The following is a 13,357-nucleotide window of genomic DNA, read 5'->3' on the forward strand; positions in this document are numbered from 1 at the left end:
ATGTAGGCTCAAAAGCCCAACAGTCATGTCTATTCAACCTCAACGTTTTGCATATAAATACAAGGAGCATTCTCCTCATTTGGACACTTCACACTCACACACATCTCTCTCTCTCTCCTGCGCAGAAAGAGTCTCTCTCTCTTTCTCACACGTGTGGCTGAAAGGAAGACGTCCTACGACAAAGAAGATGCAGAAACAGGACAGCAAGTCATCTTTGACCAATGTTGACCAGCGTTGACCTTCCAAGAAGTGTGGATTGGGTGTGGTTGCCTCTCCTAGGCAGGCCACAATTTTTGGCAAAAAATCAAGGTGATCTGACCTCTGATTTGACCAATATTGACTGCCCTAGTTTAGGCCTGCAGTTAACTTCAAAAATCTGCACTTAGACTGAACTTTTGGGGTTGTTCTAGGGCTGTTTCTTCACGCTGTTCGAGGACAAGTTGACCAGAAATTGACCAAGTATTTTAGAGGTCAATTTCAGCTAGTTTGACCAAGTTTGACTTTGCTGATCTAGGGTTTGTTGTTGCTGATATAAAATTACAGAATTCAGATTTTGTATTGTTTCTCTCTGCTGAACTATTGAAGATAAAAGAAGATTTGATCAAAGGGTTTCCCCAAATTGGGGTTTGTCCCTGGCTAGCTGCCACATCTTGTGTCTCTTGTCTTGGCTTGTTTTCGGTTGATCATTTAATGTTCTATCTGCACTTTACTTAATGTATATGTGATTGCTAATTTGTGGCTAATAAAAATAAAAATAAGTAAATTGCTCTAAGCATAGAACATACCATAATTTAACAATTGTAAATGTAAACATCTTATGTAAATGAGGGTGGAAAAAATATTAAATCCCCTCATATGTAAATTAATTAATTTTTCTCGCAAAAAATTAAATAAATCTGAAGCCAACAAATTAATTAATTAGAGTCAAATTAAACTGTCTTAAGAAAATTAATTCTCCAAGTGGAAAAATTTGTGGGTCTTAAAAGAAGTAATTTTTCAAGGTCCTCCACCAAGAGAATATTGTATACTTTAAGAAAATTTGAACCCTTGGACCTTGGTGGTTAATTCAAAGTCAAATTTTTGAGGAAATTAGCTCAAAATAATTAATTTTGAACTAATAAAAAAAGAAATGAGAAATTCGAAAATTCCTCAAAAATATAAATTCAATGGTTAAGATTAAAATATTTTCAAGAGTTTATCAATGACTGAGATTATTTTGACAAGGATCAAAGAAACTAGTCATTATTTTTCCACTTGGAGGATTTAGCTATAAATTAGAGTCATTTGAGCCTCTAGCACAATGATCTGTGGCTAGAAAATTGTTGCTGAAGCTTTCATGTAGACTATTGTCTCGCTGGGAACTATTTTTTCTATCATAATAAAGACTTTGGGGTGCAATTTCAAGGTGTTCCATGTCAATGATTTGTGGTATGTATTGACTACAGGCTTTGCTATGTTGTGTTGAATATTGGTAAGATATGTTCTCATTAGATGGAGATAAAATCATGCTATTGATAGTTTTGGGCTAATCTTGGGTGGTTAGAGGAAGAGGGCACAACAATCAAAATCAAGGAGCATATAGAGGACAAGGTCGTGGTAGAAGTCAAGGCAGAGCGAACAACTTCAGCAGAGGCAATTATTCTGGCAGAGGCAACATTCAAGGCAAAGACAACAATCAAGGAAGAGAACAAAATCAAGGCAGAGGACAAAATCAAGGCAGAGGACAAAGCAGAGGCAGAGGACAAAGTCAAGGTAGAGGCAAGGATTTCAATCAAGTTGTTTGTAAAAGATGCAACAGAGTTGGTCATTATGTTGAATATTGTCGAACTTCTATTGAAAAAATTCCAAAGTTTCAACAACATTTGGCATAGTTTGCTAATGATCAAGAAGATGATGGCTCAGAATATGTCTTCACTACACTTCAAAGTTCAGAATCAACAGCATTATAGGTCTCCACATATCTTAAAAGTGATTATGAAGATGCTTGGATCTTAGATACAGGGGCTACACAACATATGACTTTTCGACATGACTTCTTTTGGACTTTTCAACAATGCCAACTCAATTCAATCTTTCTTGCAGATGATACAAAACATACTCCTTGTGGAAAAGGTGTAGTAAAAGTTTCTCTTCCTGGCATTGGAGAAAAACTAATTTCAAATGTTTGGTATGTACCAACTTTCAAGAAGAATTTGTTGTCATTAGTCACGATTCGACAAGCAGGACATCAAGTTGTTATGGAGGATGGCTTAGTAAAATCAATTCCATTAAACAAAATATGAAGATAGTCATGACAAGATATGAAGATGGAAAACTTCTAAGGATGAAAGGAACAATCATTCCACGAAAGTCTGATTTTGCAGGAGCAACAAGTATAGATATTTCACCAATAAGGTTGTGGCATGTTAGATATGGGAAGTTAAACTTTGAAAGTCTCTCTCAAATTCAAAAGCAAGGAATGGTTAAAGGACTTCCAACCTTTAAGAAAGAAAATGCAAGATGTGAAGCTTGCATTTACGGGAAACAAAGTCGAGAGACTTTTCCAACAAGTTCATGGCGTGCAAACAGGGGTTTGCAATTGGTTCACAATGACATTTGTGGACATCTATAGACTTCTCTAGGAGGTTGTAGATACTTTTTACTCTTAATAGAGTTTAGGCTTCTGTGATCCATATCAAGTTAAGAAAGATTCTTCGGCGAAAATCACATGGAATATCATTTGTCGACACGTTTCGAACCAACCAGTGTGGTTCATCGTCAGGACAAGTTGAAGAAACAGATCAAACTCATCATGTTAAATAGTTGTTGGAGGCTCTGCTTAGTCTATTTAACATGATGAGCTTGATCTGTTTCTTCAACTTGTCCTGACGATGAACCACACTAGTTGGTTCGAAACGTGTCGACAAATGATATTCCATGTGATTTTCGCCGAAGAATCTTTCTTAACTTTTTACTCTTCATTGATGATTTTAGTAGAATGACTTAGGTTTATTTTTTGAAACAAAAATCAAAAACATTCGAAAAATTTAAGATTTTTTGCCAACTTGTTGAGAATGAAGTTAAAAAGAAAATTGGCACTCTTAGGACATACAATGGAGGGGAATTCACTTCCAGTGAATTCCAAACTTTTTGCAAGGACAATGGTATCAAAAGACAACTTACAAATGTCTACGCTCCACAACAAAATGGAGTAGCAAAGAGAATGAATTGCACCTTGTTAGGAATGGCAAGATCCATGCTAACTTTCAAAAATATAGGTCCTTGATATTGGGCAGAAGCAATACATATAGCAGTCTACTTAAGGAACAAGTCTCCTACTGCTTATTTGGATGGAATTACACCATATGAAGAATGGTTTGGTTTCAAACCTCAAGTCAAACATCTTAGAGTTTTTGGTTCAATATGCTATGCCTTAGTTCCAAAAGAAAAGCGAACCAAGCTTGATTCACGAAGTTTGAAGTGTACATTGATTGGGTATTCTGATGAAAAGAAGGGATATCGTTTTGTCCAATGGAAGGTTTATTGTCAGTAGGGATGTTATATTTGATGAAACAGAAAGCTAGAGTGTCACAGAGATAGAAATTCCTATACAAAAATTGGAAACTAAGGCAGACAAAAAGAAAAGCGAAATGCAAAATCAACCAAGTACACAACATTGGTATGAGATTGAATTCCCTTCATCAGAAAATGGTTCATCCAGCTCACCTACTTCATTTGGATCTTCTGGAAGATCATCTAAATCTTCTAGCAGCAATTCATCTAACGATGACTCTCCACCCCCTGAACCTTTAGATGATCGAAGAACATATGTTTATATCAATCCACTTTATAATGATGGTGATTATTGTGATCCACAAACAAGCGAACATCAACTTCCTAAATGAGATATTCGACTTTTGAAGGATGTCGGGCCAGATGAACAAAACAAAACAAGGACAAGAAGTTCACAAAGAAATGAAGATAATTTTTCCTTAATAACAAATGATTTCACTGAGCCCTCCACATACAAAGAAAAGACAATGGTTGAAGAATACAAGGCAGTGATGGAAAACAACACTTGGAAACTTGTTGACTGTCCTAAAAATGTGAAAGCCATCGAATGAAAATGGTTTTACAGAATTAAGTATAAGCCTAATGGAGACATTGACAAGTACAAGGCAAGGCTTGTTGCCAAAGGTTTTGCACAACAAGAAGGAATCGACTATGAAGAATCATTTGCACCTGCAGCAAAATGGAACACCATCAGATTAGCTCTTGCATTAGCAGCTCAAAAAGGATGGAAAGTACATCAGATGGATGTTAAAAGTGCCTTCCTAAATGGAGACGTGCAGGAAGAAGTATATATGACTCAACCTCCAGGGTTTGAGATTGAAGGGCAGGAACACAAAGAATGCAAATTGATCAAGGTTTTATATGGATTGAAACAAGCTCTACAAGCTCGGTACGCAAAACTGGACAAGTACCTTCACAAGGTTAGCTTTAAGCAAAGTGAATCTGATGATACGTTATATGTGCGCCAACAGGGTAAAAATCTAGTGATTCTATTTATGTATGTGGATGACTTGATCAATATCAGGAACAATAATGATCATATTATGCAGATAAAGGAGGAGTTGTACGCTGGACTTAAGATCACTGATCTAGGATTACTTGACTACTATCTTGGATTTGAAGTATTCCAACATCCAATCAATATTTTCATTAGTCAAAGAAAGTACGCATCTGAACTACTTAAAAGATTTGGAATGCATGATTGGAAGCCCGTTCTCACCCCAATGGAACAAAACTTAAAACTTTCAAAATTTGAAGGGGGGTAATTGGTAAACAGTACTACTTATAGATAGTTAATTGGCAGCTTGACCTATCTGACAACCACTCGTCCAAACATATCTTATGCAGTCAATATTCTCTCACGCTTTATGCATGAACCAAGGGAATGCCACTGGAATGCAACAAAAAGGGTCCATAGACATATCCAAGGGGTGAAAGAGTTTGGTCTTCTTTACAAAAAGACAAAGAACTTTGTACTTGGTGGATATTCCAATGCAGATTTTGCTGGAAGTATTGATGATCGGGCATCAACATCAAGTTATTTAATGAACATTGGATCAACTACAGTTTCTTGGAGTTGCAAGAAGCAAGCTACAATGGCCATTTCGTCGGCAAAAGCAGAATATAATTATATATATCAGCAAAGGAAGCAGCACGTGAAATTGTTTGCTTGCAAAGAGTTTTGCAAGATTTAGGCATTCCTCAAGCAGAAGCCACATCTTTATTCATCAACAGCCAGTCAGCCATAAAGGTTGTCAAAAATCCAGTTTTTCATTCCAAAACAAAGCATGTGGACACAAAGTATCATTACATCAAGACACTCATCGCAAAGGATGTCATCAAACCAGTATATTGTCCTTCAAAAGATCAGATCTCAGATATTTTCACAAAACCACTTGGCAAGATCAAATTTACTAAGTTTAGGGAAGAGCTTGGTATTTGTTGTAATGTACCTTTGGATCAAAGGGGGAATGTTAGATGTATGATCCAAAGTACATAAATTAATATTTAATTATTTAGAGTTTTGTTAGAATATTTAATTAATTATTTAGAGTCTTAGAGTCTTCTTAGAATATCTATTTGTTATAAGAGATATGACATCTAGAAAGGTGTCGTTTCTTAGGAACTAATTTAGGAAAATAGTTAGGAGTGTTGTTACAAGTGCATTAAATGTAAATGGACACTTGTAAATCAAATAAGTGATCCATAACAAAATTAGTTTAGGACACAAGCTTATTTATAGCTTGTTTCTCTCCACTTGCAAGGGTGTTTTGAGCAGTGTTGTTAAAATCGCGATAAAATCGCGATTTTATCGGAAAATCGCGATTTTTTCCTCTGCCCGATCAAATCGCGATTTTTATTCGTAAAAATCGCCACTTTTTTTTAATACCGATTTTTATCGAAAAAATCGCAATTTTTAAGGAAAAAATCGATTTTATCGGAAAATCGCGATTTTTTCCTCTGCCCGATCAAATCGCGATTTTTATTCGTAAAAATCGCCACTTTTTTTTAATACCGATTTTTATCGAAAAAATCGCGATTTTTAAGGAAAAAATCGTGGGGGCTTGGGACAGCATAGTTTTATAACTTTTTTTGGGTTTTTTCATGCAATTTTTTTGAAAGAAACAAATAATTTTTGAGTGGGGCAACTTAATGATCAAGTCTATGCCCTAGTATGGATATGCTATTCATGGTAATGTTAAATTCTTAAAGTAAAAGTGACATTCTCCTTAATCTTCATTTTCATCCTTTTACTTAAATTTTTAACATTACCATGAAATGACTCAGGATGTTTGAGAGTGGTTCCAGCCTCATTGGATTTCATATGGAGAAAGTAGAATTTTAGATTTCATTTAAAATCCAGCAGACTTATCAGTTTTTCAGGATTTTAGGATTGGGAGATTGTAATGTTTCGAGGTGACACCATCCGCCCAGCCTACCCCTGCCACCAGTAGAGGACGTGGTCTACCTCCTATAGCTCCTACTTCTAGTTCTTCAGCTTCTAGAGCACGTCAGACTCCACTGCCATTTCCACCAGCACAGGCACCAGCTTCTACATCTAGAGGGAAAGAGAAAGCTGTGCCATTTTCTTGCAAGAGGGGCAGAAGAAATCAATAGGATTAGACTTTCATTTTATTGTATATGACATTATGACATGATGAGATACATTATCATATTTTTTGTTGATATTTTGAGGCTGAGTTGGACTTGGGACTCAGGACTTACTATTCAGGACATGATTCAATGTTATGTGTGATTTTAGCGCTAGAAATGATATTAAACATCTTATATATTAGTTTTTTTATCATATTTATGTGTCAATGTATTTATTTTATGTTGTAGATGGTTTAGATATTAAAAAAATTGAAAAAAAATGAAAAAAAATGAATATTTTTGTGTCAAACGCTTTTTTCCCGCTTTTTTCCGCTTTTTTCCCGCTTTTGTCGATTTTTTCCGCTTTTTTCCCGGCGCCGATTAAATCCCGATCGCGCTTTGTGCAACATTGGTTTTGAGTGATCGTGTGTAAGCTCTTGAAGATTTTATGTAATTTTTATTTTCCTTATTAATAAAATTTGTGTCTGAGGACACTTTTGCTATTACTATGTAGCCCCTCGATGGCTCAATCCTCTAGGTTTTGTGTGATCTTACTAGCTTGAAAATAACTTAGATGGAAAACAATTACAACAAATGATCGAGAAGAATAAATATAGTAGTAAGAGCCAACCCACAAACGTAAAGATTATTACCCAAGTTTGGAAACGAGTTCTTTATTAAAATGGCACTAATCTCACAAGACAACAACTTTTTGCTAGAGGGGAGGTTAACCTTTATATAACAACTAGTTGAACTCCTCTAGAAAATTATTGTTACTAGCTAAGTCACCAGATTCGTCCTAAACCCCCTACGAATCCCGAATCCAGCGAATCCGACACGATTCAGTCCGGATTCGTGTCCAAATCATATGACACGTCGTGTCCGAGGTCGTGTCACGATTTTGAAAAGCGTGTCGCGATTTTGGGACACGTGTCCTGTTTCCAGGACTCGCTAAGCTCAGTGCGGGAAAGAAAAGGGCGTGTTTGCTCATTAATATTTTCATTTGGCAAGTGATTTGTGCTGTTGCAGCAAGGAGTAGAGCATTTTGGCAGCTTCATGATCAAGTCTAGGCCCTAGTATTGATATGCTATTCATGGTAATGTTAAATTCTTGAAGTAAAAGTGACATTCTCCTTAATATTCATTTTCATCCTTTTACTTAAATTTTTAACATTACCATGAAATGACTCATGATGTTTGAGAGTGGTTCCGGCCTCATTGGATTTCACATGGAGAAAGTAGAATTTTAGATTTCATTCAAAATCCAGCAGACTTATCAGTTTTTCAGGATTTTAGGATTGGGGGATTGCAATGTTTCCATTGAATTTTGTCATGTATTAGGGTATGGAACTCGTATTTAATCAAGAGCACCAAACCAAGAGCTTCTGAATATGTCGCTCCCGCTCCCAAGTAACATTGTTCCTGATGATATGGGTCTGGACACCACTGTTGAGTTGGCATTGGCCAACATGGATCTCAATGATCCAGTGCTAGAGCCTGTTAGATTTGATGACTTAGAGGGGTCAACCTCCATACCAGCAGATGCAGAGGCGACTATGGATACAGGGGAGGAGGAGGATGCAGAGGAGAGCAGTGGGGACCATGATGATGGGGACAGTGATGCTGATTCTGATGCTGATCGATGCCTTGAGGCTTGTATACCTGTAGTTGTTTTATATTTTCTATTTCTATTTGCCATTGGCATTGCACCAACACTACCTATGTAACACATTTTGATTTGATGACTTAATGAGAAAACTACAATTGTCAGTGTGTTTATCTTACTATCTTGTAGTTGTAAGTTGTCTTTCAGTTATGAATTATGAATCATGATTTAAATTTTTAATAGATTTATCATTTATGTGACCAGTACCACTGACATTTATTTGAATTTTGTATGTACTATGCATGCTAATAGCTATAGATGAAGATCTATGTTTGAAATCAATAAATTTGTATCATTAATTAAAATTTGTGTAAGAAATATGATAATATCTAATTTTTAATATATATATATATATATATATATATATATATATTAATAAAATAATATATAACGTGTCCTGTTTCGAGGGGTCAGCGTGTCCGAATCCGACACCACAAATCTCGAATCCTACGTGTCCCGAATCCCCGTGTCAGGTGACTTAGGTTACTAGTCATCCACATGTTGGAGACTTAATATTTTTCATAAAATATTACACTACAACAAGAACTTTGCCCACTAATGGGTTGAATTCACACAGCACAATTTGGTCCACGATTGCCTTTGCTTTTGGCCTGAAATAGTCAAATATAAAGAATAGTTACAATAAGTAGTTTAACATCCCACTCCAACATCCTTGAGAAGGTTCAACTTGGTCCATAGTAATTCAACTTGCTTGGGAGAGAATTCGACTTGGTCCATGAGATGCTGCTTTGACTTCATAATGACTAGTTTGTTGGTCCTTCTAACTTCTCGGTCCATGGCACCTCCAATGTCCAGCTTGACCTTTCTAACAAGTTGACCTTCATAACAGCTAGTTCATTTGAGATATAGCAAAAGATTAGGAACTCAGCTGTAGAATTACATTACCGAGAACTAATCAAATATAAAAGGAGAAGATTTCTTAACATGAAGACCCCCATTGAACGCAACCCACTCAAAACAAGGAATGGAAGGATAATTTGATAGCCTTTACAGTCTATTATTTTAATTTTTAACATTCCCTAGCTAGCACTCAACTAATCTATCGAATGCTTGGGGGATTAACAACATAGCCTATTATAACATTTTATAATATTTGGACTAACATTAGTTCAGTGGGACTAACATTCAAGGACTTACGACTAGTAATTTGTCTGACATCAAAACATTATATTTACATGGTCCTGATTTTCCCCATCATCTTATGCTTATCTCAATGTGTGATTCAACAAACTTATACCCATCACTTTATACAAATTCTTACAAAGATTCATAAAATCAAGAGTAACATATACATTTATACACTTCTGCATCCCAGCTTAAAATGATAAGTTTAACTAACCTAATGAAAAGTGACAAATAGCTGTAGGGTAAATTCACTGCTCCAAAACCAGAAAGCACAGCCATGACTGTGACACCTATCACTCCAACTCTGCTGACTAGTTGAGGCATTGTGAAAAAACCTGCATACCAAACATGAATCGGTAAATCATGGGTACATAGTATAAAATGGACATAAAACAAGCTTCAATGACTACGAAGCAAATAACACCAGACAGATCGAACAATATGAGAAAAGAAGGAATTTAAGCAATGATATTTTAATATCTTCCTATATTATTTTATAAGAATTAGAGAGAGGCTATTGCATATAAAGCCCAATAGATAATTGAGCTCACAAGTTACAGCAAGGCCATGCTACCTGGATAAGGATGTGAATCTGCCAGAATTTTGGAAAGCCAGGAAGAAGATATGGTGGGGAGATGATTGGCTCAATACACACACACACACACACACACATATATATATATATATATAATCTGTGAAAAGAATGAGAGGATAAGGAGAGAAATGAATACAGATGAAGGTAAGTCTGTGAGCACCCATGGTCATTACACAGTGTCGTCAGGCCACCATGATGTGCAGGTCTATGACAGAGAAAGATGGGTTACAGTAGAAGATGGTGATCCAAGCCAGGTTTATGCACGTAGAAGCAAGTCCAAGGATCAAATTTATCCCTTTGCAATGTGTTGACAATTCAACTTGCACTTAAGATCCGAAGCCCTAACATTGATGCAAAACTAAAAGAGAACTTCCAGAGGGTGCCCATTTCACCCCTCATCCTCTTCTCAATTTAAACCAGCTCTCCTCCACTACAAGGGGTGTATCCCTCGGATTAGGATCACCAAGGAAATAAAACTAAATCTCAAGATGAAATGAAGAGGTGCCTTAATGAAACAGGATTTTATTTAGGTTTATTAGATTGATTTTATGGTGGTTGATGGTGTAAGACTAGTGCCAAAATCTCCAAGAGCTAAATGGGGTCATAAAGTAGAAAATAGAGCTTCAAATGAACGAATGATGACTCAAACATTTATAAAAACAGAATGTATAGAATATTTATAAAGCTCAAAGTTTAGAGATAAAGGCCCCTTTCAAGGGTGACCTTGAATGCACATGCAAATCAAAAAAGGGTGATTTTGTTACTACTTGAAGCCAGTATTAAAAAAATGAGTAACCCATAAGGAGAAAAAAAAATCCTCCTTGGACAGCCAGCCAGCCTGCAGTCCTATATGATCAGTGTTGAAATTTGGGTGGCTCAGAAGATATTTCTGACAGGAGAAAACCCACAAAAAGGGAGCTTGTGGGCAAGACTCCCAAGGTTTGGGGTTTTGACCCAAAGGACCAAGTTTACAACCTATTGCACTCAATTTGTCAAAGTTCCAAGGAAGCTGAAGGGCCAAATTTTTCGAAAGATCAGATCATCTATCAGCGGTCTACATGCTATTTGTAAACCCATTCTGCAAGTTATATAATCTAAATGATGCGAGTAGGACCGTGAAAGTATGTAACAACCTAGTTAAGCCTATTATTTTGGCAAGAGTTTCATCCTAAGAGGTATGTAACAACCTAGTTAAGCCTAGTATTTTGGCGAGAGTTTCATCCTAAGAGGTTTTTCGTCTCACTAACTCGTGTGTTACTAAATACAAATGGTCAGCAAAGTTTTTCCCTCCAACCTCACCCCAAAGCTAGGGTGGAATTCTTCGTCAAAGTCTTAGGTAAGTCCTAGTGTTTTAGTCAAATCTGATGTAAAAGTGATTTGGGAATAATGTTATGAATAAAATATATTAAATATAAATAATGATGATAATTGTAATAATGATTAGTTAATTAATAATTAGTGTTTAAGAGGCATGTCTAAATGGGACATGACTTTCCATGAAGAGACACCTACCTAGTATATAAGCAGGCCCCTCACTCTCATTTGTAACATCATTCTTACTCATACATTTTAATATATATTCTTGTATCTCAATGGAGATCTTTATATTCCAAGTCTTCTAGAGTATTTAACTTGAAAGTCAAACTTTCTTTGTTCCATTTGGTATCAGAGCCATGTTGGTTGATCCCAGCCTTTGGCCATCAAATTGTCGTCAACTTGATCGTCGTCGTAATTGAAGTGTTTCGCTATATAGTGAGAGATTCTCCATTTATCGTCAGGCCTTTGGCCATTTTAAAAAAATAATAATAAATAAATAAAATAAAATAAAAATAAGAAGTCAAAAAAGAAAAATTAAAGGTTACTATTTAAAAAATAAAATAAAATAGAAAAAAAATATTATAGAATTTAAAAATATATATATATAAAGGGAAAAAAAAATAAAAAAATAAAAATTATACCAAAAGTTATTAAAAGAAAAAATCGTTCATAAAAAACCCTAATAAAAAACCAGTAAAGATAAAAAATAAAAATAAAAATAAATAAATAAAAAATAAAAATTATAGAAAAAATAGTTAAAAAGAATATTATTTAGTTATAAAAAAACACACAATTATACAAATTAAGAAAAAAAGGGCTTATTTACAAACCCTAAGTTCTTTGACAAACACAATAATTAATATTCGACAAACAAATGGAGTCCAATTCGAAAATGACGAAGGAAGTCAAGATGAATTCCGCACAACAATCATTATTTTGGACTAAATGTTTGTTTTGTATGACATATATTGAATATCCTTAGATTCGTAAAAATTTCAAATTATGTTGTCCAACATGTAGAAAATTATTTAATGCGGAAGAATGTAAAGATGATGTACTAATGCAAATGACAAAACGAGAGGAAAAAATTGCAAAACTAGAACAAAAATTAACTAAAAAAAATGAGGAAATTTTGCGTCTAAGGGACCATAGCCAAAAATTGCGTGTGAAAGTCAAGAAGTTCAAGGAACGAAAGAAAAAAAGTAGAATAAGAAAAGGGATGTGTCGAGAAGAAATTCAACGAGATTCTATCAGAGAAGGAAGAAGAAAATTTATGCTTAAAAGACCTGAACCAAAGGTTATTGGAACAAATCAAAGATCTAAAAGATGAGAAGCTTAAAAGTCAAGACATTGAAACTAAGATTGATGAATCAGAAACCAAAGAACTCTTATGTCTGAGAAACCATAATCAAAGTTTATTCACTCAAATTACAAAACTTAAGGATGATAAGCAATCATTAAAAGACAAGTTAGCCCAGGCGGACTCTAAGGCAGTTAATGAGTCCATATACAAGCAACTAGTGGGCAGCTTGATATATCTTACAGCCACTAGACCTAACTTATGTTTTTTTGTGAGCTACATCTCCAGATTTATGACAACGCCAAAAGTAGAGCACTAGACTGCAGCAAAGCGGGTACTAAGCTATGTGAAAGGGACACTTTACTTTGGCATTTTGTATAACACAAGCAAAGAACCTAGGTTGTGTCAATATACAGATTCAGATTGGGCAGGTTCTATTGATGACAAAAAATCCACTTTTGGATATGTTTTCAGCCCTGGCACGGGTGCAGTCACATGGACCAGCAAGAAGCAGCATGTAATAGCCCCTTCCTCAACAAAAGCAGAATATCGAGGAGCAGTGAAAGGAGCGTGTGAAGAAGAGAAGCTAGGGTTTGCAGCTTCATGGTCGAAATTCTCTATCAATTGGAAGAGCATCAAATCTGCTAGAAGAAGGGTCTACTAGGTCTGCTACTAACCCTAGATAAGGA

At 35.5% G+C, this 13,357-nt stretch overlaps 1 protein-coding gene across 3 annotated transcripts in view; it reads right to left on the reverse strand.

Moving 5' to 3' along the window:
* Positions 1–13,357, reverse strand: part of LOC149256230 (GPCR-type G protein COLD1-like) — a 402,810-nt gene that overhangs the window by 274,870 nt on the left and 114,583 nt on the right. For all 3 annotated transcript variants that reach the window (XR_016267270.1, XM_089460701.1, XM_089460700.1), the window contains one exon: positions 9,671–9,791. Coding sequence is in view for 2 of the 3 variants with exons in the window: in XM_089460701.1 (XP_089316827.1) it covers positions 9,671–9,791 (121 nt within the window). In the remaining variant the exon portion in view is untranslated. The remainder of the gene's footprint in view (positions 1–9,670; positions 9,792–13,357) is intronic.

The sequence above is a fragment of the Pinus tabuliformis genome, chromosome 7 (assembly GCF_031772625.1).
Source record: "Pinus tabuliformis cultivar Carrire ecotype Pingquan chromosome 7, CPIR1, whole genome shotgun sequence".
In the NCBI taxonomy this organism is placed as follows: domain Eukaryota; kingdom Viridiplantae; phylum Streptophyta; class Pinopsida; order Pinales; family Pinaceae; genus Pinus; species Pinus tabuliformis.